At 41.6% G+C, this 23,492-nt stretch overlaps 1 protein-coding gene and 1 long non-coding RNA gene across 2 annotated transcripts in view; both read left to right on the top strand.

Moving 5' to 3' along the window:
- Positions 1 to 5,988, top strand: part of FHIP2A (FHF complex subunit HOOK interacting protein 2A) — a 48,145-nt gene extending 42,157 nt beyond the window's left edge. Inside the window, exons 16-17 of the mRNA XM_050958978.1 lie at positions 1,339 to 1,442; positions 1,527 to 5,988. Coding sequence (XP_050814935.1) covers positions 1,339 to 1,442; positions 1,527 to 1,632 — 210 coding nt within the window. The 3' untranslated portion in view covers positions 1,633 to 5,988. The remainder of the gene's footprint in view (positions 1 to 1,338; positions 1,443 to 1,526) is intronic.
- Positions 5,989 to 14,556: 8,568 nt separating this feature from the next.
- LOC127053788 (uncharacterized) lies at positions 14,557 to 17,541 on the top strand. The gene is made up of 2 exons (XR_007775116.1): positions 14,557 to 14,845; positions 17,372 to 17,541. It is a non-coding gene; the product is annotated as an uncharacterized LOC127053788 (long non-coding RNA).
- Positions 17,542 to 23,492: the final 5,951 nt, after the last annotated feature.

The following is a 23,492-nucleotide window of genomic DNA, read 5'->3' as shown; positions in this document are numbered from 1 at the left end:
AGCACAAGGGAGGTAGATGAGGAGATAGAAGCCCTGAGGGCCAAGGGCTTTTTGACTTGTTTATGTGACATTTATGGCCTACGGCTTCTTTTACTTGATTTGGTTTAAGCCACTGTTATGTGGTCAAACACCAACGTAAGCTGCTCGAACTGGGTTTTTGCACAAGATGGTGTCCATCACCCCTTCTGCAGTCCCTAAAGCCAATAAGCTAGTTTCCTATACCAATATTTTTTAGGGATCCAAATTAACCACTAAGATAACTGTGGAGTCAACAGAGTTCCACCTATTCATAGAGCAGTGAATTGGGCCCACAGTTATTGGGACTTCAAGTCTCCGTTCATCAGTTGTTCACACATCTCTAAGTCTTACTAATGTTTTTAGTCCTTATGCACCAACACTGTCTAGCAGCTAGGTTTCAAATTGGTTTACGAGTCTGTACAACCCAAAGGCACAAGATTTTAGATTCAGAAATCCCCAAGTTCAGTTCCTCCACCCATCAGGGGCATTGTGTTATGTGAAGATGACTGTAGTATGATGGCTGACACCCAAGTGCTTCCTCATGGCCTCTGCAGTGCCCTGCCCCTCTTTCCCCTTATTCAGGGCTCTCTAAACAAAGTCAGGGCCCTTCATGGGGTCTAGGTTTTTAATTAACAAAGTTGCCAAAATCAAACACATAAGAAATCTCCACCCACCCTTAAACAGGGCATAGCCCTTCCAGGAAGACTGTCCCTTCCTCAGGGACCACGTTGGGAGACCCTCTCTCCCTGCAGCTTCACTCTGCAGTCAGCTTCTAGCGCTGCTCTTCCTTTGAGCTCTTTGCTGTCACTCACAGGCTTCATCTGGCTAGGGCTCTGAAGGAGCCAAACTTGTTCCTTGTAGCTGCTCCTCCTCACCAGTCCCAGGTCCACTCAGTCGCCTCTTTCCTGAGCTTTCTCAGGTTACTAACCAAGCTTCCTGCCTTGGGAAATCTGAACTATACAACCTCCTGCAGCTTCCTGCTGCCTTATTTATTGGAAGCATTTGATTCCTCTCAGCTGAGGCTCATCTTATAATCAGCACTGGCTTAGCCCCAGGCTCTCCAGCCCAGGGGCAAGCTGCCCGGTTGCCATGGCACTCTGAAATAACATAAGGGTATGCTGTAGATGGCTGGCAAACTAGATCAATCTGAGCCTGAGGGTTCAGTGGCAGAAAGATTCTGAATATCCCTCACCCATGTTGGGTAATTGTAAAGGTGAATTAACAACCTTATAAGTTGATCATTATTTGAACTCTCATTGGCTGTTTCTTTATTTGGCTCTCACTTCATATACTACTACTTTGCCTCTGTGTGATTTGCAGGTTGTTGGAGATCTTATGGTGAGGATCCAGCGCATACCAGATTTCACTCCCAAACTTCTGCTGGTCAGAAAGCGTCTGCTTGGATTGGAACCTGAAGGGCCCATGTAAGTAAATACATCGCAAATCCTCCACACAAACCGTTTTTGTGTCCGGATCTCCTTAGCGCCTGTTGTTTTTTTCTTTCTCAGTATTGACCACATGACGTTGCTGGAGGGCGTGATTGTACTGGAAGAGTTCTGTAAAGAGCTAGCAGCGATTGCATTTGTGAAATACCATGCCTCATCTACACCCTAAGCAGCCACTTGAAGTGACTGGGCTACAAAATCGAGTGTGTTTCAGTCAAAAAAGACTATTGACTTCACCAAACAAGAAGAGAGAGCGCGCCTCCTAACAAAGAGTTGATGTAATTTGACAGTTGTTATGGATGGCAGTGGAGGATGAGTTCTTGGCCACTGTTCATGATTTCCTGGCGCACTCTGCACTCTGATGGAGATGTAATCAAATGGACATTGAACCCAGGATGCAATCAAAGTGACTTCAGGGCAGACAAAGCAACATTTCCAGTCACTGTTTGAAGAACTGAAAAAAATGTCTGAAGAGCCACAAACTTTAGAACTTTGGTTACCAGGCCATTGTTTTAACAACATTTTAGGGGGTAAGGATTTTTGATGTGCTCTGGTGCTCGTATACTTAAATTGTCTTATGTGATCGCTATTACTTTTTAAAATATCAAGTTATTTCTCTAATGTTTTCATGTCATCAGTTTTTTCTCTTCAGTTGAAAATATGAAAGGAAAAGTACAGCATGCCTGTACTTATGGTATTACAGGACACTGCCATGTCAATGATTCCAACAGAATGGTATCACATCGGAGAAAGGATGAAAAGACCTGCTAATGCATATGTAGTATGATATGATCCATGTGGATGAATTCTACTTTTGTGAATCTTCTTATATTGTAGTGAATTCTGGGCTGGTGAATTCTGATTCATCACTGTGTTATTCCAGTTTTAGACTGATGTAATTCCTTATATTAATGAAATTATACGTTGGTGAGTCAGGGCCTGTTTGTAGACAACGATCATATCCTAAGTATGCACGTTTCTAGTGCTGTGCTTTTTGTCTTTCCAAATGATTTCTCCTGAGTTCAGCTGTGTAACTAGACTTGCCTTAGATTTTTGTATGTGAGCCCCAGTTTGTTTGATCCATGTCATCTTTACAAGGATGCTATTATACAGGTCATTAATAGTAGTTGCTAAAACCAGTATTTTTTTTAAATGCTATTTAACATTGATTTAAGAATATTTTGTGCCTTGAAAATTGGCAATCTAAATGTTCTGTTATTTTAAAAATGTTTTATTGCTTGTCTGAACGTAACGATAGTGTCCAGACAAAAGAGTGACTGATACCATTTTGAGCAGCAGAAAAGAGATGATACAATATTTAGGACCAAAATTCACCACTGGTTTTCACAACACTGGGATGCAAAGATGTTTCCCCAGTGCATTCTTTGCAACGTGAATTCTACCAGCCAGAGCAGGAATTTCCATTGCAGGCCAAGGATACTCTAGCATACTTTGCTACTGTTCCTCCTGAATAACTGCAGCTAACACTTGCTGCTGACATCATCATTGAAGCGCTAGCAGGCTGGGAGGGCTGGATGTGCTCCTTAACCTTCAGATCACTCTTGGTGATCTCTGTAGAGAGACCTGCCTGCCTGTTTACACAAGAGAATACCTTCATATTGACACAGTAGTACAGACAGACCAAGCAGGATTGAGCCCTTAATGTTCATATTCCATTTCTTTGTCTTTTTTAATATCCTGTTGGACAGTGAGTGTCAGTTTCTGATCTCATTTCACTGTAAATCTGGACTAATTTAATCAGTCAGTAACATTCCTCCTGATTTCCATGAGCGTTAACTGGGATCAGAATCTGGCCCTCCATGATTTTGATGTCTGTTTGTTTTTTACATTTATGGAATCTGGATTTTGAACAACTCCTGAAGTTACCAGGTGGCTTGTCCAACAAAATTGAACATTCTCACAGTTAATGGGCTAAATTCACCACTTATTCACAGCATAAACTCCAGTGGAGGGTCCTGCTGGTGAAAATTACAGGGTTACAGGCAGATAGAAATGTGGAGTACCACTCCAAAAGAGAAAAAGCATTGCCCAAAAGTGGCTGTGGCCAGGGAGTAAGATGATTCGGTAGCTCCCTGCAGGTCCTCTCATCAACAGAACTCTGGCACTTCAGCTAGAATGAAAGATGTTCTCAAGAGCGGGTGGCGGCAGGAACCTGGGTTTTAGCAGCCATATGCACCAGCTTTGCTGAATGTGGCCCAATGTTTGCATACCAAAATAGCTTAGTAAAATAGAATTTAAGAAAGGATACTTTCTCTTTATTCCCGTTCTTTACACGGGTATTTGGAAAGTAGCAAGTGATTTTTTACTTATTTTTTTCAGTGCAATGTGTAATACAAATGATCCATTTTGAGAAGCTTCATTAATATAATGTACCTGCCTGTGCACACAGTATAAAAAAGTATGTATATGTGTAGATTTATGTTTAATGCATACATTTTTGATAATTTAGGCCCCAGTTCTGCAAAGCACTTAAGCATGAGCTTAAAGTTAAGCATTTACTTAAGACCCATTTAAACTGAATGAGTTAGGAAAACACTTGAAGTTAAGCCAGTGTTTAAATGTTGTGCTGAGCAGCAGTGGAGTTATGCATGTTCTTAAATGCTTTGCTGAATCAGGCCTTTGTTGTTTTAGGTTTTAGCTTGAGTTTAATTATACTTGCTGCAAAATTTAATCCAGTTTTCATTATTTATTTAAAAAAAACAAAACTCTCTGATATATAGAATTACTCCTAAAGTCCCATTCACAATGTAAACTCTAGCAGACATAATGCTATGAAAAATGAGTGAGAAAAAATCCACGTTAGAGCATTCCAAACAATATGAATCAGTTGCTGCTATCGGAGCTAATTACACAGTAAGGGATTGCATCAGTTAGTTTATGCAAGGATAACTGCAGAGTCTGTAGTTTTTAAATGCAAAATGATTTACCTAGCTAGAAGCCCAATTGTTTAATGCTTGCAGTTGAACAATAAGATATCACTCTAAATATTCTTTAAATTCAAGATATAGTTGTGTAGCATTCAGTCTTCAGTGTGTTTAGTAGCCATGGTGATATTATTTCGCAAATCAAATATTATTCAGGCCACAAATTATAAAAAGCTGATCCGTCTTGATAACAAGTGAAGCAATGCTAGGAAAAGCTTGAGTCCTTCTGGTTTGTATAGGTGCTGCTTACAATAATTACCATAAATTGTGACAGTGACATTTATTTTTGTAAAAGCTATTGACTCTTCCTTAAGAGATGGAAATAGTTTAGTTTTATTTCTTGGATTTTATGCACTTTTATTTTTAAAAGTAAAAATTAGTTGAACTCCATATTTTTACTCATTGAATCTATGCATGTCATTGAGTGGATCAGTGTGTGTGTGTGTGTGTGTGTGTGTGCATGCGTGCGTGTGTGGTTATTTATTACCCACAAGTGGACACCTGAGAAACATGGCCTGATACTCAGAAGTTCAGAGCACCCGCAGATTTTTCCAGTGTCAATGGGAACTGCAGGTATTGATCACCTTTGTAAAAATATGGCTAAGAGTATTATTTTGAAATATTTGAGGGGAAAATACTGGGATAATTTTGGTTAAGTAAGCAAATTCGAACTGCATTTTTACCCTGATGCACATTTTTGTAAATAAGGACACGTTTTTATTTTTCTGCCATTTATTGTATGTATTTGATTTAGATTCTGATGTAGAAACTTTTGTAATAAGCAACATGCTACATCTGCTAGAACAGAAGTTCGTCCTTAGTCTATTTCCATTATGATTGTAATCTTCCTAGTGTTCAAATCTTGTCTATGTAATGTTCGTATAATGTGTTCATTTGTGCAATACGGGAGCTGTGATTTGATGCATAGCTTCAATCTGGTTGTACATCACCTATGTATCTGTAAGGACTGAAATCGTGAGCTTGCTTACACTATTGCTAGTGTAAAGATTGTTACACTTGATTTTACAGGGCACAAGTAATCATGGAATTGCTTTGTAAATACATGGTAATTTCCTACCATGCATTGCTATATGAATAGACCGTTACCATTCAGTTATGAAGTACATCATTATTTGTCTTAGAGAAATATTACAGTGAAGTACTATGTAAAATCTACAGACTGCATGGTACTTCGGGTTGTATGATAAATCCAGACATATATAATGCGTATCATACAGGGCTTTCCAACCATGATCACTAATAATATTTTCTGTGCCCTGTAAAATAATTTACTCTCTATATATACACTTTTTAGTTTGCCTCCTGCCTTGTTTACATTAAACAGAGGATATTCAGTAAACCTTTTTTATTGAACTTTATGTCGGTCACTGACTGACAGTGTTGCCAAGGTTTAGCAGACATGGGATATGCAACAAAGGAACTGTTGAAACAGCCACATTTCTATAGGTAAAGTACTAACTTTTGCAAAGGAGGCTCTGATAAAATTCAATTTTTGTGCTAAAAATGCATGCAGGATTAAAAGGGATATTCTAAAAATAAATTAATTTAAATGAAGTGACTTATTTTTTCAGAATTCTAAATAAGTTTTGTATGCATGTTTAGAGGAAGAAAATGGCACAGAATCATTGAACTGATGATGATGATCTTGCTTGTCTTTCATCCTGAAGGATTTTCAAGCTTTCAACAAACTGTATAATAATCACGGCAGCCACATCTGGGGTAGAGCACGTTGGATGTTGAACAGAGTACACTACTGTTTAGGATACAAAGTGAAGCAGTATACTCGCTCCCACTTAAACTGAAGGTAAAATAAGAAGACAAAATATAATCACTCAGAACACAAGCTAGTGCCCCCTACTCTTGAGAAAAGTCCATTAGGAAGTTTAAAGATTGCAAGTGGTCAGGATCCCTGGTCTCATGCCATCCCAAGAGTACAATGCTCTCTATCACTATACGAGTCTATTGACTCTGAAACAAAAATGTCACCTACGTGAATCACTGCCATTACTTCCTGAATATTATGATTCCGGACCTCCCCGATGCATGCTGGGGTGTGTTTGTTTCTTTCTTCCACTGAAGTTTCAGTGAAGGCTATGGCTGGAGAAGGGACACCAAATGGAGTGGGCTTATGTTCTGAAGTGGTACGGAGAATAGTAATCTTTCTCAGATGCCTGGCTGGTGGGTCTTGCTCATATACTCAGGGTAAAAATGATTGGCATTTTTGGGGTCAAGGAGGAATTTTTCCCTAGGGCATCTTGGCAGAGACCTTAGGTTTTTTCACTTTCTTCTGCAGCATGGGGCACGTGGCACCTGCTAGGATCATCTAGGTATATCTAACCAAATAAATTCCTTACCATTTTGTCTTCTCCAACATTGGTCCACCTCAGTCCCTTCTGTTCTCGGCCTGTGGCACACAAGAGTTTGATCTCCTGAGGGCTGTAATACTTTAATATAATGCAGTTTGCTGGCTCAATACAGGAGTAACTGGGTGGAGTTTACTGGCTGTAATATACAGGAGGCCAGACTAGATAATGTGATGGTCCCTTCTAGCCTTGAACACTGTGCTGTTAACCTTGTCTGGCCAGGTTTAGCTTCTCAGGTCTAACAAAATCACAACCCGAGTTGGTTTGTGGTACACATGTCCACACTAATGTATGTGGCATTCAGTGTTTGAAAGAGGTGCTTGCTTTGCTTTATTTTCTTTGTCAGATACTTTCCCTTGAAAACTCCTTCAATTTTAGTTGCATTGCAGTTTCCGTAAGCTTAGTAAAAAATCTTTTATTTCTTGGGGTCCATCTTTATTTTTTATTCAATCAAGATGGAGAAATGCCTTTTGTTCTGTGTTTGTACAGTACCTAACGCAATGGGATCCTGTTCCATGACTAGGACTCCTGGAATGACAGTAATACAGACAGTAAATGCTCATGTAGTGTTAGCGGTTAGATGGCAATGCTTGCATCACCTGCCATAGAAGTATCTTGATAGAGCTTTTTATGGACTCATGAAGTCTCAGGCTTTTTATCCTAAATGTTGAAAGTTTGTCATTTCCTCCAAATCATTTAATTTCTCTGTGTGCATAAGGCATTCAAAGATTTTACCATTTAGGGATGGTTGGTTTCTCTAGCAATGAGGAAATTCCTTCAAAACACTCTTCTTAAACCTCAGTTCTTTCCCATGATTTGCTGTTACTTTGACATCCTCACAACTTTCCATTGACATTGAAATGCAGGATTGCAAACTGGTGTATTGAGGCTTTCTAGTTCTGATGAACTATGAACTAGTCTTCTGCTTCAAGACTTTGACTCCTTGCATACTTTTTTGTTTTTAAGTCACAGTAGCCCACCCAAGTGCGGCCTCTACTATAATGCTATTAACCTGTTTCATGGAATCTGAATAAAACTCTGTGCAGGTATAGGTAATGCAGGATCTATTGGATTTTTAACACATTCGGCGCTAGTGGTGTCAAAGCCTCAAGGAGTTTTGCTGATTTGAAATGTGAAGCAAGTGGGTTAAGGTAGATTAATGTTCAGAGCACTGAGTCTGGCATAATTTGTATCTGTCCTTTGGGCTAAAACCATGTGCTGCTGATGAATCTTTTTTTCTACTAAAGCTTTTTTGTTTGATGGATGACTACTTGGAACAGGAAAGCTGAAGTGTAATTCAGAAATCAAGTGAAGCATATGGTGGATTAGAACCTTCAGGTGTCCTAAGCGTCTGGGGAGTCTCAAAAGGAACGAAAGTGGGAAAAGCTGAATGTTACAAGTTTGGACAGATGGCTGGCCCTGCCTTTGGAGTCAGAGATCTGTAAGGATACGAAGGTGCAGCTAACTGAAATCTTACAGTTTGCCATCTACCCAAGTGGCAGGGCCCATTCCCACTGCCCTTAGATTCATAGGTTCTAGGACTGGAAGGGACCTTGAGAGGTCATTGAGTCCAGTCCCCTGCCCTCATGGCAGGACCAAATACTGTCTAGACCATCTCTAAGAGACATTTATCTAACCTACTCTTAAATGTCTCCAGAGATGGAGATTCCACAAGCTCCCTAGGCAATTTATTCCAATGTTTAACTACCTTGACAGGAACTTTTTCCTAATGTCCAACCTAAATCTCCCTTGCTGCAGTTTAAGCCCATTGCTTCTTGTTCTATCATTAGAGGCTAAGGTGAACAAGTTTTCTCCCTCGTCCTGATGACACCCTTTTAGATACCTGAAAACTGCTATCATGTCCCCTCTCAGTTCTCTTTTCCAGACTAAATAAACCCAATTCTTTCAGCCTTCCTTCGTAGGTCATGTTCTCTAGACCTTTAATCATTCTTGTTGCTCTTCTCTGGACCCTCTCCAATTTCTCCACATCTTTCTTGAAATGCGGTGTCCAGAACTGGACACAATACTCCAGTTGAGGCCTAACCAGCGCAGAGTAGAGCAGAAGAATGACTTCTTGTGTCTTGCTCACAACACACCTGTTAATGCATCCCAGGATCACGTTGGCTTTTTTTGCAACAGCATCACACTCTTGACTCATATTTAGCTTGTGGTCCACTATAACCCCTAGATCTCTTTCTGCCGTACTCCTTCCTAGACAGTCTCTTCCCATTCTGTATGTGTGAAACTGATTGTTCCTTCCTAAGTGGAGCACTTTGTATTTGTCTTTATTAAACTTCATCCAGTTTACCTCAGACCATTTCTCCAGTTTGTCCAGATCATTTTGAATTATGACCCTGTCCTCCTAAGCAGTTGCAATCCCTCCCAGTTTGGTATCATCTGCAAACTTAATAAGCGTATTTTATGCCAACATCCTTGGCAGGATGGTTTTTGTGTTATGTGACTGATGCTTTTTTTTTGAGTTCTGTTTCATGGAATTGTTGTTCATTATTTACAAGAAATGCTGCTGGCTGTATCAAATTCAATATACTGCTATAGAACGACAATTACGACATTGGGTATTTTTAATGAATAACGTGGTCTCATCTTGCTGCTTCTCCCTTTCTGCTCCATGGTATCATAATTAAATACAGGTTTTTTCCCCTGGTGTAATACACTTTCAAAGTGAAAAATATGAAAACTCCTGGAAACAACAAGATGTGGCCCCTACCAAAGTACTGTGTATCAGTGTGTCAGGTTGTAGGACCCTGTAGAAAAATACAGAGCTAGTCTGCTGACTTACCCTGGTAGCCAGATGAGATGGATCTCATTACCATCAAACAGCTCTCAGGAATAGAAGAGCTAGAAGAAAGGGAAGAAGGTCCTTCAGAGAGCCCCAAATCAGCCCACTTTAGAGTTAAGGCTTATATTTGTGAGTATAATTCTGTCTTAGAAATTTGTTACATTAATAATTAAAGGCAAACTCCAGGAAGTCTCTGGGGGGTGGGGAAGAGATGGAGTGTTGTATTGGTGTGTTTCAAGGGGGTGGAGATGCCAGCAGCCTACAGTATCTCAATCCCCAGTTCACCAGAATGAAACTGCACAACATTCAGGTCTTCCTTATTCGTGAAAATTCATAAATGTCTGTGCCAAAATAGAACCGGGCTGTGAAGAGCAACAAAAAATAGGAGCCCGGATTGATTGGAGAGGATGAGTTAAATATATTTAGCTGGCAAATGATGACTACAACGCATGGTGCATATAAATCTTCAAATATATGAAGGGTTAAACACCAAGAATAGAATTGTCTAGCATAATTTAAAGGAGTTTAATGAGTAATAGGATGACATTAATGAAAATTGAGACTCAGTATCAGTGAAAACTTCCAGACAGTGAGATCTGTTAGCCTATGGAACAATCTCCCGAGTAGAGTGGTAGAAATCCCATCACTTGACACATTTTAAAATCAGACTGGACAAAGCGCTATTAAATGTACAACAGAAATTCAGCCTACATTGGCAGGGAAATGAACTAAACCAGTCTTACAAATCTCAAGATTCCAAGCTAATTATGAGTTCCCGAATAACTTAAATTGGTTCTGCCAGAATGCTAGGGCTGGATTCTTCTGCTTGAAAAATCTCTTGTAAACCAAACAGTTCTCTGTAATCTGAGTAAAGCAAGTTCTAGTCCCCTAGATGAGAGACGTGAGTAATAACCTCATTCCAAAAATTGCACCCTTCACAGATAGTGGGGTGGGTTATTGCCTGATTAGCCTTGCCAAGGAGTCCTTCATGCTGTGATGCGTTACAGGAGAGAAACAAATAACCCAACTCCTGAAACTTCATTATCCTTTTCTTGAGAAAACCCATTGCTACCTCCCTCATCTCCGTATCTACAGGAAGCCCCCGTCAAGTTTGTATTTCTTAATTTGATTTTATTTTCTAGGTCATGAATTGTTACTTCCTGGGGTTTTCAAAGACTTTCATTTTCACCGTTAGCAGGAATGTCGATCAATATTATATTTGTTTCCACAGCTTCAGTTTCCCTCTAAGCTTCCTGTAATAGTATGAGAAACTTTTCTAACTTTCGTCTTCCTGTCTTCTGAGACACCCTTCCTGTTCCTTTGCCCTTTTAATAGGGTTAGCACCTCCAAGACTCAGGAGGGGATCCCTTGAGGGCTGAGGTAAGGGTTTTTTTCTATCATCCCCTCCCTCCTGATGAGCCTTAGGTCTGTCCTGCTTTCCAGTGCTGGCAGGAGCCACGCAGTAGTTACAAGATCACTGTGTGGCTGCGTGTGCATGCAGCTTATGAGGAATGTTGGTCCCAAATGAAGAAAACCCAGCATATTAAATCTTTTCACTGGCCAGGCAGTACAAAAACCAGCCAGGCCAGTTAAAAATCAGCCAGGTGATGAACCCTGCTTGTTAAATTCATCTCTTCAAATTTCTCAGAACAGCTTCTCTCTGTCTCGACTACCACAATCAGTTGTTATTTCAACTTAGTAAAGCACTGAGCTGACAGACCCAAAAAGGGGCCTGATGCTGTAATCTGATCCATGCCTGCAGACATTGGGGCCTGCACTCACAGTCGTAGGCTCTGCCCACACAGATCCAGTTGCAGGCCTAATGTCCCATCCACAGAAGTGAAACTGGCTTGGATTCCTGGGGTGAAATCCTGGCTATAATGAAGTCAATGGGAGTTTCCAACTCATTTCTGAGCTTTTGGGTTGTGTTTCAACTTTCTGACAAGGAACAACTGCAGAAATGATGTAGGAGGAAAGAATCAAGGTGGCAGAAAAGCGCCACCCATGACCTTAAAACAATCTGTGAATGGAAATTGGCCTGGGAGGTTTTAATTATTTTATTATTATTATGGCTGAGAAAATGTTGAGATTGTCTAGGTTTGGGGGTTGGTTTTGTTTTTCATGGAAGTTTCTTAGGGTACGTCTACACTACAGGATAAATTCAAGTTAGCTTAAACTGATTTTATAAAACAGATATTATAAAGTCGATTGTGCGCGTCCACACTAGGCACATTAATTCAGTGGTGTGCGTCTGTGGTCTGAGGCTAGCGTCGATTTCTGGAGCAGCGCACTGTGGGTAGCTACTGTAAAATAATGAGGCCAATAACGTCGATTTGCGTCCACGCTAATCCTAAATCGATATAGTAATATCGATTTTAGCGTTACTCCTCTCGTTTTGTAGGAGTACAGAAATCGATTTAAAGAGCCCTTTAAATCGATATAAAGAGCACTGTAGTGTGGACGGGTGCAGCGTTAAATCGTTTTAACGCTGTTAAAATCGGTTTAACAGCATAGTGTGGACCAGGCCTCAGTCTGCTTGTTTTACACTTGGAATAGAGGTCTCGTTTTTCCTGTAGCACAGTGTGACTGGCTGACTGAACTAGTTAGCATTATGACATCACAGGTGGGACGGAAATGAAATTTGAATAACTGAGAAGAGAGAGGATTTTTAATCAGACTGTTCAAAACTTTATGGTGTTTTGTTTTTGTTTTTGTTTTTTTTGGTAGGTTTGTTTTTTAAGAGACACCTATTTAACTCAAATACCTGACAAACATTGTTTAAAGATTCAGTCACCAGCACTCCTTTTAGGTCTTGTCCTGTAGGGACATTTTTTTCAATGTAAACTAAGATGTGAAGTGAAACTGATAATAATACAGGTTGTGATGGGGGGTGCTCCCCACACTGGCCCTGCAAGAGCTGAATTGGGCCAGGAGGGCCCAATCAACTAATTAGGCTGCAAACAAGGGAACCTTAAGAGGCAGCTAATTAGAGGGAAGGGAAGCTCAGCTGTGCAGGAACAGATGCTTACAATAGAAGAGGCTGCTAGGAAAGGTTGCAGTCACTCTCTGGGAAGAAGGAGTTGGAGCAGATATATCCAGAGAAAGGGGAGGAACCAGAAGAGAAGGAAGCAGTCCAGGGAAGGAGCAGTGAGGTCTGAGAGAGTAAAGACCAGTACTGCTGGGTTGAGGTCCCTGGATTGGAACCCGGAGAAGAGGGTGGGCCCAGATTCCCTTACCAGCACCGAGAGCGTGGCATAAACTGGTGGAGCAGTGAACTCGTAGACTGCCTGGGTCACTATGGGAGTCAGAGAATTGAAGGACTGAACCCCAGAAGGGAGGAAACGCTAAACAGCATAGATGGAAGGCTGCATCATGAAGAGAACAGCTGCAGCTCCTGAGAGCGAGAGAGGGGCTGCAGAGGAGAAACTGTCAGGATGTAACTGCTGCAAGGGGCATCAGCCTGACCCAGCTAATCCCCAGAACCGTCAGGAGGCAGCGCTGTGACACAGGTATAACCCTCCTCTGGACACTCATATACTGAAATAACCATGTCTGCCTATGTGATTATACCTGTATAACTATACTGGTATAGCTGGTAAAACTGTCCTGGCTAGATAAGGCCTTACAACAAGGACAGACAGACAAAGCTCCCATTTCACTGCTGTGGCCCTCAATCAAAATCAGGAAAAATAATAATAGTGATACTCTGTAATTAATCTGTTTACATTTTTAGCCCTTTAGGGTAAGGTCTGTCTCTCACTTCGTATGTATAGTGCTGATTGCTGTTCTGATCTCGGTCGGGGTTACTTTAATAACAAAAATAAATCCATAATAAGACTTGGTATTTCTAAGGTAAAAAACAAATAGGAAAACAAAACTTGCTAGACCTTACTATACTTCTTAACAAATCAAAAAAAGGGGGACAAACCCCATGTTCATTTTTAACTCATGATACCAATTTGGTCTGCTCACCCGCTTATTGTCAAACTTCTAAAAGAGGCTGTTTTTCTTGATTTTTTTTTAATGCAGCAACCAACTCAAATAATACATTTGAAGTATTCCTTTAATAAAAACCATACAAACCCTTACAAGATTAAATGTGCTCTGGTCACCTAGTCTGAAGGTACCTTAGTTTCAAAGCCACTTGCTGAAAGTTATTAAATTCCTGAAGTGAAGTTTGACAAGCAGAGTTCTGGCTGGTTCTTTAAAAAGGATAAGCTGTAACATCAGTATTTATATAATGCATTTCTGTGCTGGTGGAGACAGAAAGCAAAAATTGACTATCAGAGGTAGCTTTAGACTACAGTGCAATTGACATTGATTCTTTGAGCTCTGAGCAGCTATAACATACATCTGATATTTATCCAGTAAATCACTGTTTGTTTATCTTAATTTCATTTCAGGGGAAGCAGAGAATGTGGGAACTGTAACTAATGTGATACTAATTCTAGACAGAGTCCTCAGTAATTGACACCTTTAAAACCTTTCCTAAGTTTACTTAGTGCCCATATGGCTTCTGTTACTAGATTCTTGCTGATTGGTCACTGTGTCTTGTTCCCTTCTCCATTTAACTCCTTTTTAATCACCTTTATTATTATCCTTGCATGACAGTGATATAGAATACCTGGTTCCCAACAGAGTCATTCTGTTCTGTGTCAAGAATGCTAACTTCTTGGGTTTGTGTTCTTGAGTAACTTAAGTGTTTAACTCTTGGTTTGAGGGCTGGAGAACTTTGACCATGTATACCATCTGTAGCAAGTGATGTAGCAACATCTAGTGATCAACTCTCATACTTCTGGGTGAAAGATGATGAGGGTTCAGGAAAGAATTATTTACTGTTAAGCATGTACATTATGGATTTTTTTCACCTTCTTTGGGTATCTGCAGTATCCAGTGCTGCCTGCTGCCACATATGACACCAGACCAATGGTTCTGTAAGGATTTGTCTTTTCCAGATTATTTATGACTATGTTGAACAGCACAGGTGTCGGTATAGATCTTTGGGGGACTCCACTATTTACATCTCTCCATTGTGAAAACTGACCATTTATTCTTACCCTTTGTTTCCTGTCTTTTAGCTAGTTACTGATCCATGAGAGGATCTTCCCTCTTATCCCATGACTGCTCACTTGGCTTAAGAGCTTTTGGTGAGGGACCTTGTCAAAGGCTTTCTGAAAGTCCAAGTTTGCTATATCAACTGGATCACCCTTGTCCACATGCTTGTTGACACCCTCAAAGAATTCTAAAAGATTGGTAAGTTCCAGATTGTGGCTTATCGCTGGGAAAGATTGCACCAACGTGCCCCATGCTATGGGTCAAGGATTTTATTTTCCAGTCTAAGAATTCCAATGCCTTTCACTACAGAAGAAAGTGTTTCAGTCTCTCCTTCCTCTGATAATGACTTTATAGTTACGTAGCACTGTTCATTCCAAAGAACTTTACAAATGTAGCTCAGGAGTCTGGGCAATCCAAATTGGTGGAGTTGAATGAGGTCTGTCTTGGTTTCCTCAGAGCATCCATTAAGTTCCAATGAGTGAATCTGTTCTGGATGTTCAGCCTATGCCATTACCTTCAGCTGCCTTCGGTCTCACAACCTGTATATTCCTTGCTACTAGCAATATCAGAGCAGGCATGAAAACAATAGTGAGAAACTTGCCAGAAAGCCAAAATAATGACTGACACACACACATTTTAGAATTAAACAGTAATTTAAATGTCATTTGATCAAATGTACAAGGGTGAATTCCTCCTTTTGCCATGAGGAAGAAGATTCTGGTATGTCTGCCTACATGGCAGCTGTCTGTCTTCGTGATGCTCCCTCCAAGTGTCCGGAACCATAAACCTGTTCTGGCACTTAAATTGTGTGTCTCAGTTCCCTGCTGCACCAGTTTGTCCACCTCACCAACAAACTCCTCAAGAGCGCCAGTCTAAACCTTGCCTTGGAGGTAACGTGCAGCGAATCCCACTTCCCAAGATCCCCAGAGACGTCTCTCTTTTAGTGTCTAGTCCCTTTCACAGGACAATCACAGACATTAAGTCCGCTGTCTCGAGAAAACAATACACAAAACACCAGCCATGGGGCACACTGAGGACACTCTCTCTAGCTTAATCTACAGCACTGAGATAGGCTTGTAATAAAACAAATATAAATGTATTAATAAGGAACACAGATTTAAGTGATACCCAGCAAGAATAAAAGATAGAAAATGAGTACAAACAAAACATAAATAACATACTTTCTAGTGCCTGAAACTTAGTTCTAGCAAGCGTGTCTTTGCCTAAAACAGTTTCTCACTTACATCAAGCTACCCCCATCTCCAGCCTTCTAGGCAAGATGGTCCCAAGTTCACAGAATCCCCCTAAGTCAGAGGTGGCCAACCTGAGCCTGAGAAGTAACCAGAATTTACCAATGAACACTGGCAAAGAGCCACAATAGCGTGTAAGCGGCCCTCCATCCGCTACCCATCTCCAACCCCTAGTGCCTCCCGCCCACTAGCAGCCCCACCAATCAGCACCTTCCCTCCCGCCCACAGCAATCAGCTGTTTTGCAGTGTGCAGGAGGCTCTGGCGGGGAAGGGGGAGGAGGGAGGGAATGGCAGGCTCGAGGGAAGGAGTGGAGTGGTGGCAGGACCTGGGGCAGAGCAGAGTGTTGAGCAGTGAGCACCCCACAGTGCATTGGAAAGTTAACATCTATAGCTCCAACCTCTGAGTCAGCACCTATGCAAGGAGCATATTAACCTCTGAAGAGCTGCATGCAGCTCCAGAGCCGCAGGTTGGCCACCCCTACCCTAAGTGATGGATAACGAAGGGATTCTCTCCCCTGTTTTTTAAATAGTTCAGTAAATCATTGAAATGTATTCTTCTGAAGTGTCCCCAGATAAAGTTTTTCTCCCCTGCTGCTTATGCTCCAAGAACCTGATGCTCTGTTGTCTTCTCATCCTCCTGATAATGGGTATTTGCCTCTGATGCAAATGCACTTTCATTGTCTCTGGCTCACAAAGCTGGACCCTAGGCAGACTGGCAAATCCACATTCCTTTGTGTAGGAAAAATTTGTTTATCAACACTCTGTTCACAACAAACTTTAAGAACATGTTTTCAGCATACAGACAACTCTTTGTACACCACCCCTACATGCATCTCACAGTGATATTTAGTGACCGGCGTGTCATCAGCTTTCATAAAAGACCTTACTCGATTCACTCTTATAGTACAACAATGTTGTACATAATCAGTTGACTCAACTGATGATTGTTTGGGGTCAGACCCCCGGTTTTTCACCTGGACCCTTATTGTCATAATCTTGCCTTAGAATTTTTGTGCTTGACCCTGCAGTCCTTAGTGTGGGGGTAGAAGATACCCCTTAAGATATTCCTGTGCAAGGCCTGCAGAATCTGGCCCCAAAGCAAACACCATTGGAAGCAGGCAATGGGCTGTTTATGGGGCAGCTAGGGACTATCGTTCTTTAACACTTCTCTTGCAGCACTTCTGAGGGCTCTGACCAGGCTGGGCCCCATTGTGCTAGATGGTGTACAGACCTTGAAAGTGACCATCCCTGCTCCAAAGAGCCTACGATCTACAAGACTAGCACAGGGTCATATCCTGCGATGCTTACTCAAGCAGCCTCTCTTTCTCAGTAAGGACCTTAGGTTGTGACCCCATGTGACTAGATTCCAAACCTACTAAACACAAATGTTTCACTCAGATCCTCACCACCCAATGGCTGTGAACTTCCCCTGTAAGTTTTGATTTTGCCTGTCTATCCTCTTCTTTGTTTTCAGATCCCTCCACAAAGCAACACGGGGTCACTGTTCCAGTGACAACATACCAAGAACAATAGCTATTCCTAAGGAGATAGCGAGAAGGTGGGAACCAGGAGAAGAGCTCCGTGTAGCTCAAAAGCTTGTCCCTTCCACTAACAGAAGCTGATCCAATAAAAAATATTACATCACCCTCCTTGTTTCTCTACTGGTAACCATTATTAGTAGGGCCCTACCAAATTCACGGCCATGAGAAACATGTCACGGACCATGAAATCTAGTCTTTGCCTAGGGTTACCAGATGTCCTGATTTTATAGGGACAGTTCTGATTTTGGGGTCTTTTTCTTATATAGGCTCCTATTACCCCCCACCCCATCCCGATTTTTCACACTAGTTGTCTGGTCACCCTATCTCCACCCATGAAATCTGGTCTTTTGTGTGCTTTTACCCTATACTATACAGATTTGACGGGGAGACCAAATTTCTCAAAAGGGTTGCAAGGTTATTTTAGGGGGCTTACCGTATTGCCAGCCTTACTTCTGCGCTGCCTTCCGAGCTGGACAGCCAGAGAGCGGTGGCTGTTGGCCGGGTGCCCAGTTCTGAAGACAGCACCACGCCAACAGTAGTGCAGAAGTAAGGGTGGAAATACCGTACCATACCATCCTTCCTTCTGCGCTGCTGCCTTCAGAGCTGGGCAGCCGGAGAGTGGTGGCTGCTGACTGATACCATACCATGCCCTCCTTACTTCTGCGCTGCTGCTGGCAGTGGCTCTGCCTTCAGAGCTGGGCAGCCGGAGAGTGGTGGTTGCTGACTGATACCATACCATGCCCTCCTTACTTCTGCGCTGCTGCTGGCAGTGGCTCTGCCTTCAGAGCTGGGCTCCCGGCCAGCAGCCGCCGCTCTCCAGCTGCCCAGCTCTGAAGGCAGCACTGCCGCCTGCAGCAGCGCAGAAGTAAGGGTAGCAGTACTGCAACCCCCCTGCAATAACCTTGTGACCCCCTCAACTCCTTTTTTGGGTCAGGACCCCTACAGTTACAACACCATGCCATTTCAGATATAAATGTCATGATTTGAGCTAAGATTTTTTAAATCCGATGACCATGAAATTGACCAAAATGGACCATGAATTTGATGGGGTTCTAGTTATAAGTTACCCACACAGCACTTCCCATGCAAGCCTTTACCTTTATTCTTAAATTAAAAAGCATTAAACAGAAAACATGAAAAACAATAAAGGAACCTACATTCATGCAATGAGTTTACCAGAGTTCCCCCTAATCCTAACAGATTCTGACAGGAGCAGTCCTTCAAATCCCTACTGAAGGGGGATTCCTTGTGGTTATAAGCTGATCGCACATTCAGATCAGAACAAGCACACTCATAACATAACTCATGAAATCCACCTTTTATACAGTTCAGGGGTCTTTGCTCTGGAGTTTCCAGGAGCAGGTAATTGGTAGACAATGGTTTATCCTCTCAGGGGGTAGCTTGAAAAAATAGGATTCCAAGTGGGTCATTTGTTTGCCTCAGGCACTTACTAGGAAATCCACTTCAAATGACTTTTTGGATCAATAACTGTAAAGTTCCTAATACCTTCCAGGTATTGCGTTGGTCTCCCAGAGAAGGTACCTAAAGTACATACAATTCCACAACAACACATACACAATTGCATTTTTAATACAATGGACACCAAATATGTTAAACTTAATCCAATAGTGTTTATTCGAGATATTGGAGGATACTGTCAGTCTGTCATAGCAGGGTATAAGTGCTAACGTGCCAGTTACTGTTATAAAACACTTTGTCAGCTAACTTCCCACATATTCATGCATAATACTGCTTGCCAAAAACAGTTTAATTATAATGAAACAACAACAAGGTGCACACCAGGCCTAATTTCATAGCTGAAAAACTGTTTGGTGATGGAGAGGTTTTGCAGCCCTTGACTGACAATGAACTAGCTGCATTCGCTTTTATTAGGATGTGAGATGGCAGAATTACAAGCAGGGCTTTGCTAGTGCAATGTAAATACTTGCTTCCCCCACTGAAATTTATTACTCACTCTGATCTGTCCATGCCTGATGGCCAGGGAGGCAGACACTGGGGGAGTGAATAAGAGGCTCTTGCAATCTGACCTCCAAGGATAAATAACAGTGGCTCAGCCTTTTGCACTGACACGATACTCTAAAATATTTATTCCTGAGCATTCAGAATTGCTTAGCCTTGTGGTCTGCCTTCTTGGTCCCTACCAGACAACATCCATAATTCAATGGCACAAAGCAAAGTAAAAAGGCTACACTGGGGGGAATTATTTTTACTGCCCCCTGAGCAATCTTAAGCAGAAGGGGGAAAGAGCTTAATTACACAGCCAGTCAGAGAGGAGACCCCGAGACTTGCAGCTGCACCCCATTGTTCTGGGCAACAGAACAAGCATGGGGTTAGGTTCGACTGTAACTGCAGCAGGCTTTACCACTGTTTCTTTTTAGATTTTATTTATTTATTTATTTTATTTTTAAAAGTGGTCCCTGATGTCAAACGCTCTGGTTGGTCATTTTCACAAAAACTGCATGAGATTCTCTCTCCTCTTGCCTGCTTTCAGTAAGGACAGCAGGCAGGCGCTCGCTTGGCAACCACAGCAGAATAGAATTGTGCTGCAGCAACAGAACAAAAGGCACAAGACTCAGTGCAAGAAGCAGAAAGTAGGTTAACGCTGAAAGGTATGAATGGGAGTAATTCATTCTTCCCATCGTGGAAATGGGGTGTTACATCATCGTTCCGTGTACATGCACTTTTTTCTCTCATATATCAGTGAACACAATACTCCTTTGCCTCATTGTACTGAATACATTGCCTTTTTAAAACACTTCCCTTTGGTGGCTCAGTTGGTAGCATACTAAGATTTCCAAAGTCACTAGAATTGACCTTGAGATTTGTCCCCTTCCACTCTGGCAGAGGCTAAGGACACAGGTAGGTGCTTGCAGCTGCTGGGTAGTGAGGGAGATGATGAGATTGCAAAGAAAGTGGATATTTGCAGTGTAGTAGGATGGGGTTTGGAGGCTAAAATGAGCCCTCTCTTGCTTAAAATAAGGCAGTAAAATCATAAGATCCATGTACCTGCCTGTCAGTGCTGGAGGGCAGAGTCCCTCAGTAGTTGAACCAATAATACAAGAAACGTGACCGTAAACAAAATTTCCAAGAAAAGAAGTGGTGGTTTGGTTATTTTAATTTAACTAGGCCCGAAACCTGACTGCACCAGAGACAGAGCTTTGCCATTGACTTTAGTGCTACCAGGACTTGAGCTTTAAATACTTTTAATACAAAACTAAAACAAAATAAAAATAAAAATGCAGTACCTTGCACTATGTTGACTCTAAATTTGGACTCTGGCAGGTTTTTCGTTTGGGAATCTATCCTAACAGCTGTATGGCTCCTCTGCTTGAGTGAAAGGAGAATCTCAAGTACCAGTATTCTATTCCAGGCCTCCCCTACTACAAGGTCTGTCTATTGCAGATAACCAAAATTAGTCTTGTGTGCATTTGTATAACAGTGGTTTTCTTCATTCTTTGTATGCACTGACTTCAGAACAAATGTCATCAGACAGCTCAGGTGTATCTCTTGTTGCCTCAGTAAAATAAGCTGCCCTACTGAACCTACGGAAGCATGCATAAAAGCCAGTTGTACTCTTTAAGAAAGCTAGGTCAAAATTGCAAACCATGAATCATCAATCTGTAGCCTTTTTTTAAAAAAGGCTTTTCCTATTTCTTACTTTCCTTCCACTATAATTCTCAGCTGCAGCAATATCCATTAATAGCAGTTACATTGTTACACTGTTGTGACACTTCAGCAGAGCCCCCATCCATTTCAGTCATTGATCCACGGGTGTCTGCCACATGGAAGAAGGAAGGGGAAAAAAAAAAGGGAAAGGTCGAGCTCATTCTTTCTCTCTGCCCCCGCTTCTTACCAGATGGTGGCCACTCACTCCAAGCTGTAAATCCCTATCAGGTTTCAGAAGCTTGGTGTTAATTGCCATGGTTCAAAATTTGACCCTGGAGAGCAAAACTAAAATTAAAGCTGCTGGGCCACAAAGTGAGTGAAACGCTATAGATGGTAATGAAGCTGGAGCTGCTTCTCTCAGCAAAGATTCTGCCCCACAGCCTTCAGACAACAGTGGGAACTATAAATTAGCACCTGACCTCTAAAATACATGCAACTTCTGACCCTGCTGGAATTCTTATTGGAAAATAAGACTGGGGAAGAGGGAGAATCTAAAGCAACGTATAGAATATGGATTAGAAAGAGACCAACACACAAGCCAGACACCAGAGGGATGGAATCTTAAATAATAAATGCAGATTTGAACGTGGTGAAAAAAATTGGCCTTATTTTGGACACTGGCAGTTAATCCATACTGGAATCTTGTGCTTAAGTAAGTTACTGAGTCACAGAATTGTTGAACTAAAAGAAACATGTCTATAACTTCTTGTTCTTTTTTTTAATAGTCTATCCAAGTAACTTGTGGGTGTACACTCGCTCACTTTCTCACTCTCTTCCTGTCTCTTTCCTTTTGTTCTGTTCTTCCTGATCTCTACCTTCATTTTGGAGCAGAAAAAAAATCAAACATAAAATAAATAAAAATCCTATTAGTTTTCAGAGGTCCACATAGCAGTAGCTAATTGGTTTCCAGTCAACCCTAGATTGCCGTTGATCTCTGAAGCTCTTGCAAAGGAATATTTTGCTAAATCTCATGCATATGCATGCCATTGGACTTGCAGGAGATGTCATTTAGAACGTCTGTAATTACCTGTGCAGTGTCACTTATAACGAGAGATTGATAACACTGTGTTTGTACCTCTTCTTCTATCCAAGGAAATGCAAAGCATTCTACAAACATCAATGAATTAAGACTAAAACTATGCCCCTGTGAAATAGATGAAGTAAATAATGTTACCCCTGTTTTACAGATGGAGAAAGAGAGGCCAGGGTCACACAGCAAGTGTGGACCCAGATTCTTTTGATTCCAAGACAACTCTGATTTAATCACAGTCTTTCTTCCTATCAATCCATCTTTGCAAGCAGATCATCCAATCAGATTCTTCTTTCATTCCTTAATGCCCCTTTTCCCTCATCTTAAAGAAACTTTTTAAATTATTTTAAACAAAGTGCTGTATGCATTCTAGGAAAACAAGTATCTGAGATAACCAAGGTGCAATTAATATTCTCAGTTTTGTAGGAATCTCACTTACTTTCTGCAATAAAGCCGATAGTTTGGTCACAAGACACAATTCTGTTTTTTTTTCTTTCCTAAGGCACAGCGACTTGGGATTATCTATATATACAGATACAGTCTGTAACTGAAACAGTTTCTTTAAATAAATCGTATACTGTACACTCATTTTGTTAAAAATTGGTCTCCTGTCAAGTTTGTACCCTAGAGGAACCACCAGCCTCACTGTCAGAATCATTTTCTGTGGCTCTGAACAGGTTTATCAATGAAAGAGCAGCATCAGCGCAATGGAACATTCTGTCCCTGAAGGAGATGGCACCAGAAGCAGCCCTAACACACTTTCTGGCTCAGTCATGTTTATACAGGGTAACAAAGATAAAGGCATTAAACATGGCTCTCAGGTCCCCTGCACACCACTTGGGAATTCTGATTAGTGATCCAAGAAACAGAAAAATGCCAGGCGAGTAATTAGAGTCCTACTAAATTCACAGTCCCTTTTGGTTAATTTCACAATCAGAGGATTATTAAAATAATAAGTTTCATTTTCAGCTATTTAAATTTGAAAATTCTCAGTGTTGTAATTGTAGGGTCCTGACCCAAAAAGGATTTGTGGGGGGGGGTCACAAGGTTATTGTAGGGGGGTTGTGCTACTGCTATCCTTACTTCTGTGCTGCTGCTGGTGGGGCGCTGCCTTCAGAGCTGGGTGGCCAGAAAGTGGTGGCTGTTGGCCAGGCGCTCAGCTCTGAAGGCAGCCCCCCACCAGCAGCGGTGCAGAAGTAAAGGTGGCAATACCATACTATATCATCCTTACTTCTGCACTGCTGCCTTCAGTGCTGGGCAGATGGAGAGCGGCGGCTGCTGACTGAGGACCCAGCTCTGAAGGTAGCAGTGCAGAAGTGAGGGCATGATATGGTATT

The sequence above is a fragment of the Gopherus flavomarginatus genome, chromosome 6 (assembly GCF_025201925.1).
Source record: "Gopherus flavomarginatus isolate rGopFla2 chromosome 6, rGopFla2.mat.asm, whole genome shotgun sequence".
Taxonomy (NCBI): domain Eukaryota; kingdom Metazoa; phylum Chordata; order Testudines; family Testudinidae; genus Gopherus; species Gopherus flavomarginatus.
This window is presented reverse-complemented; position numbering and strand designations above follow the sequence as displayed.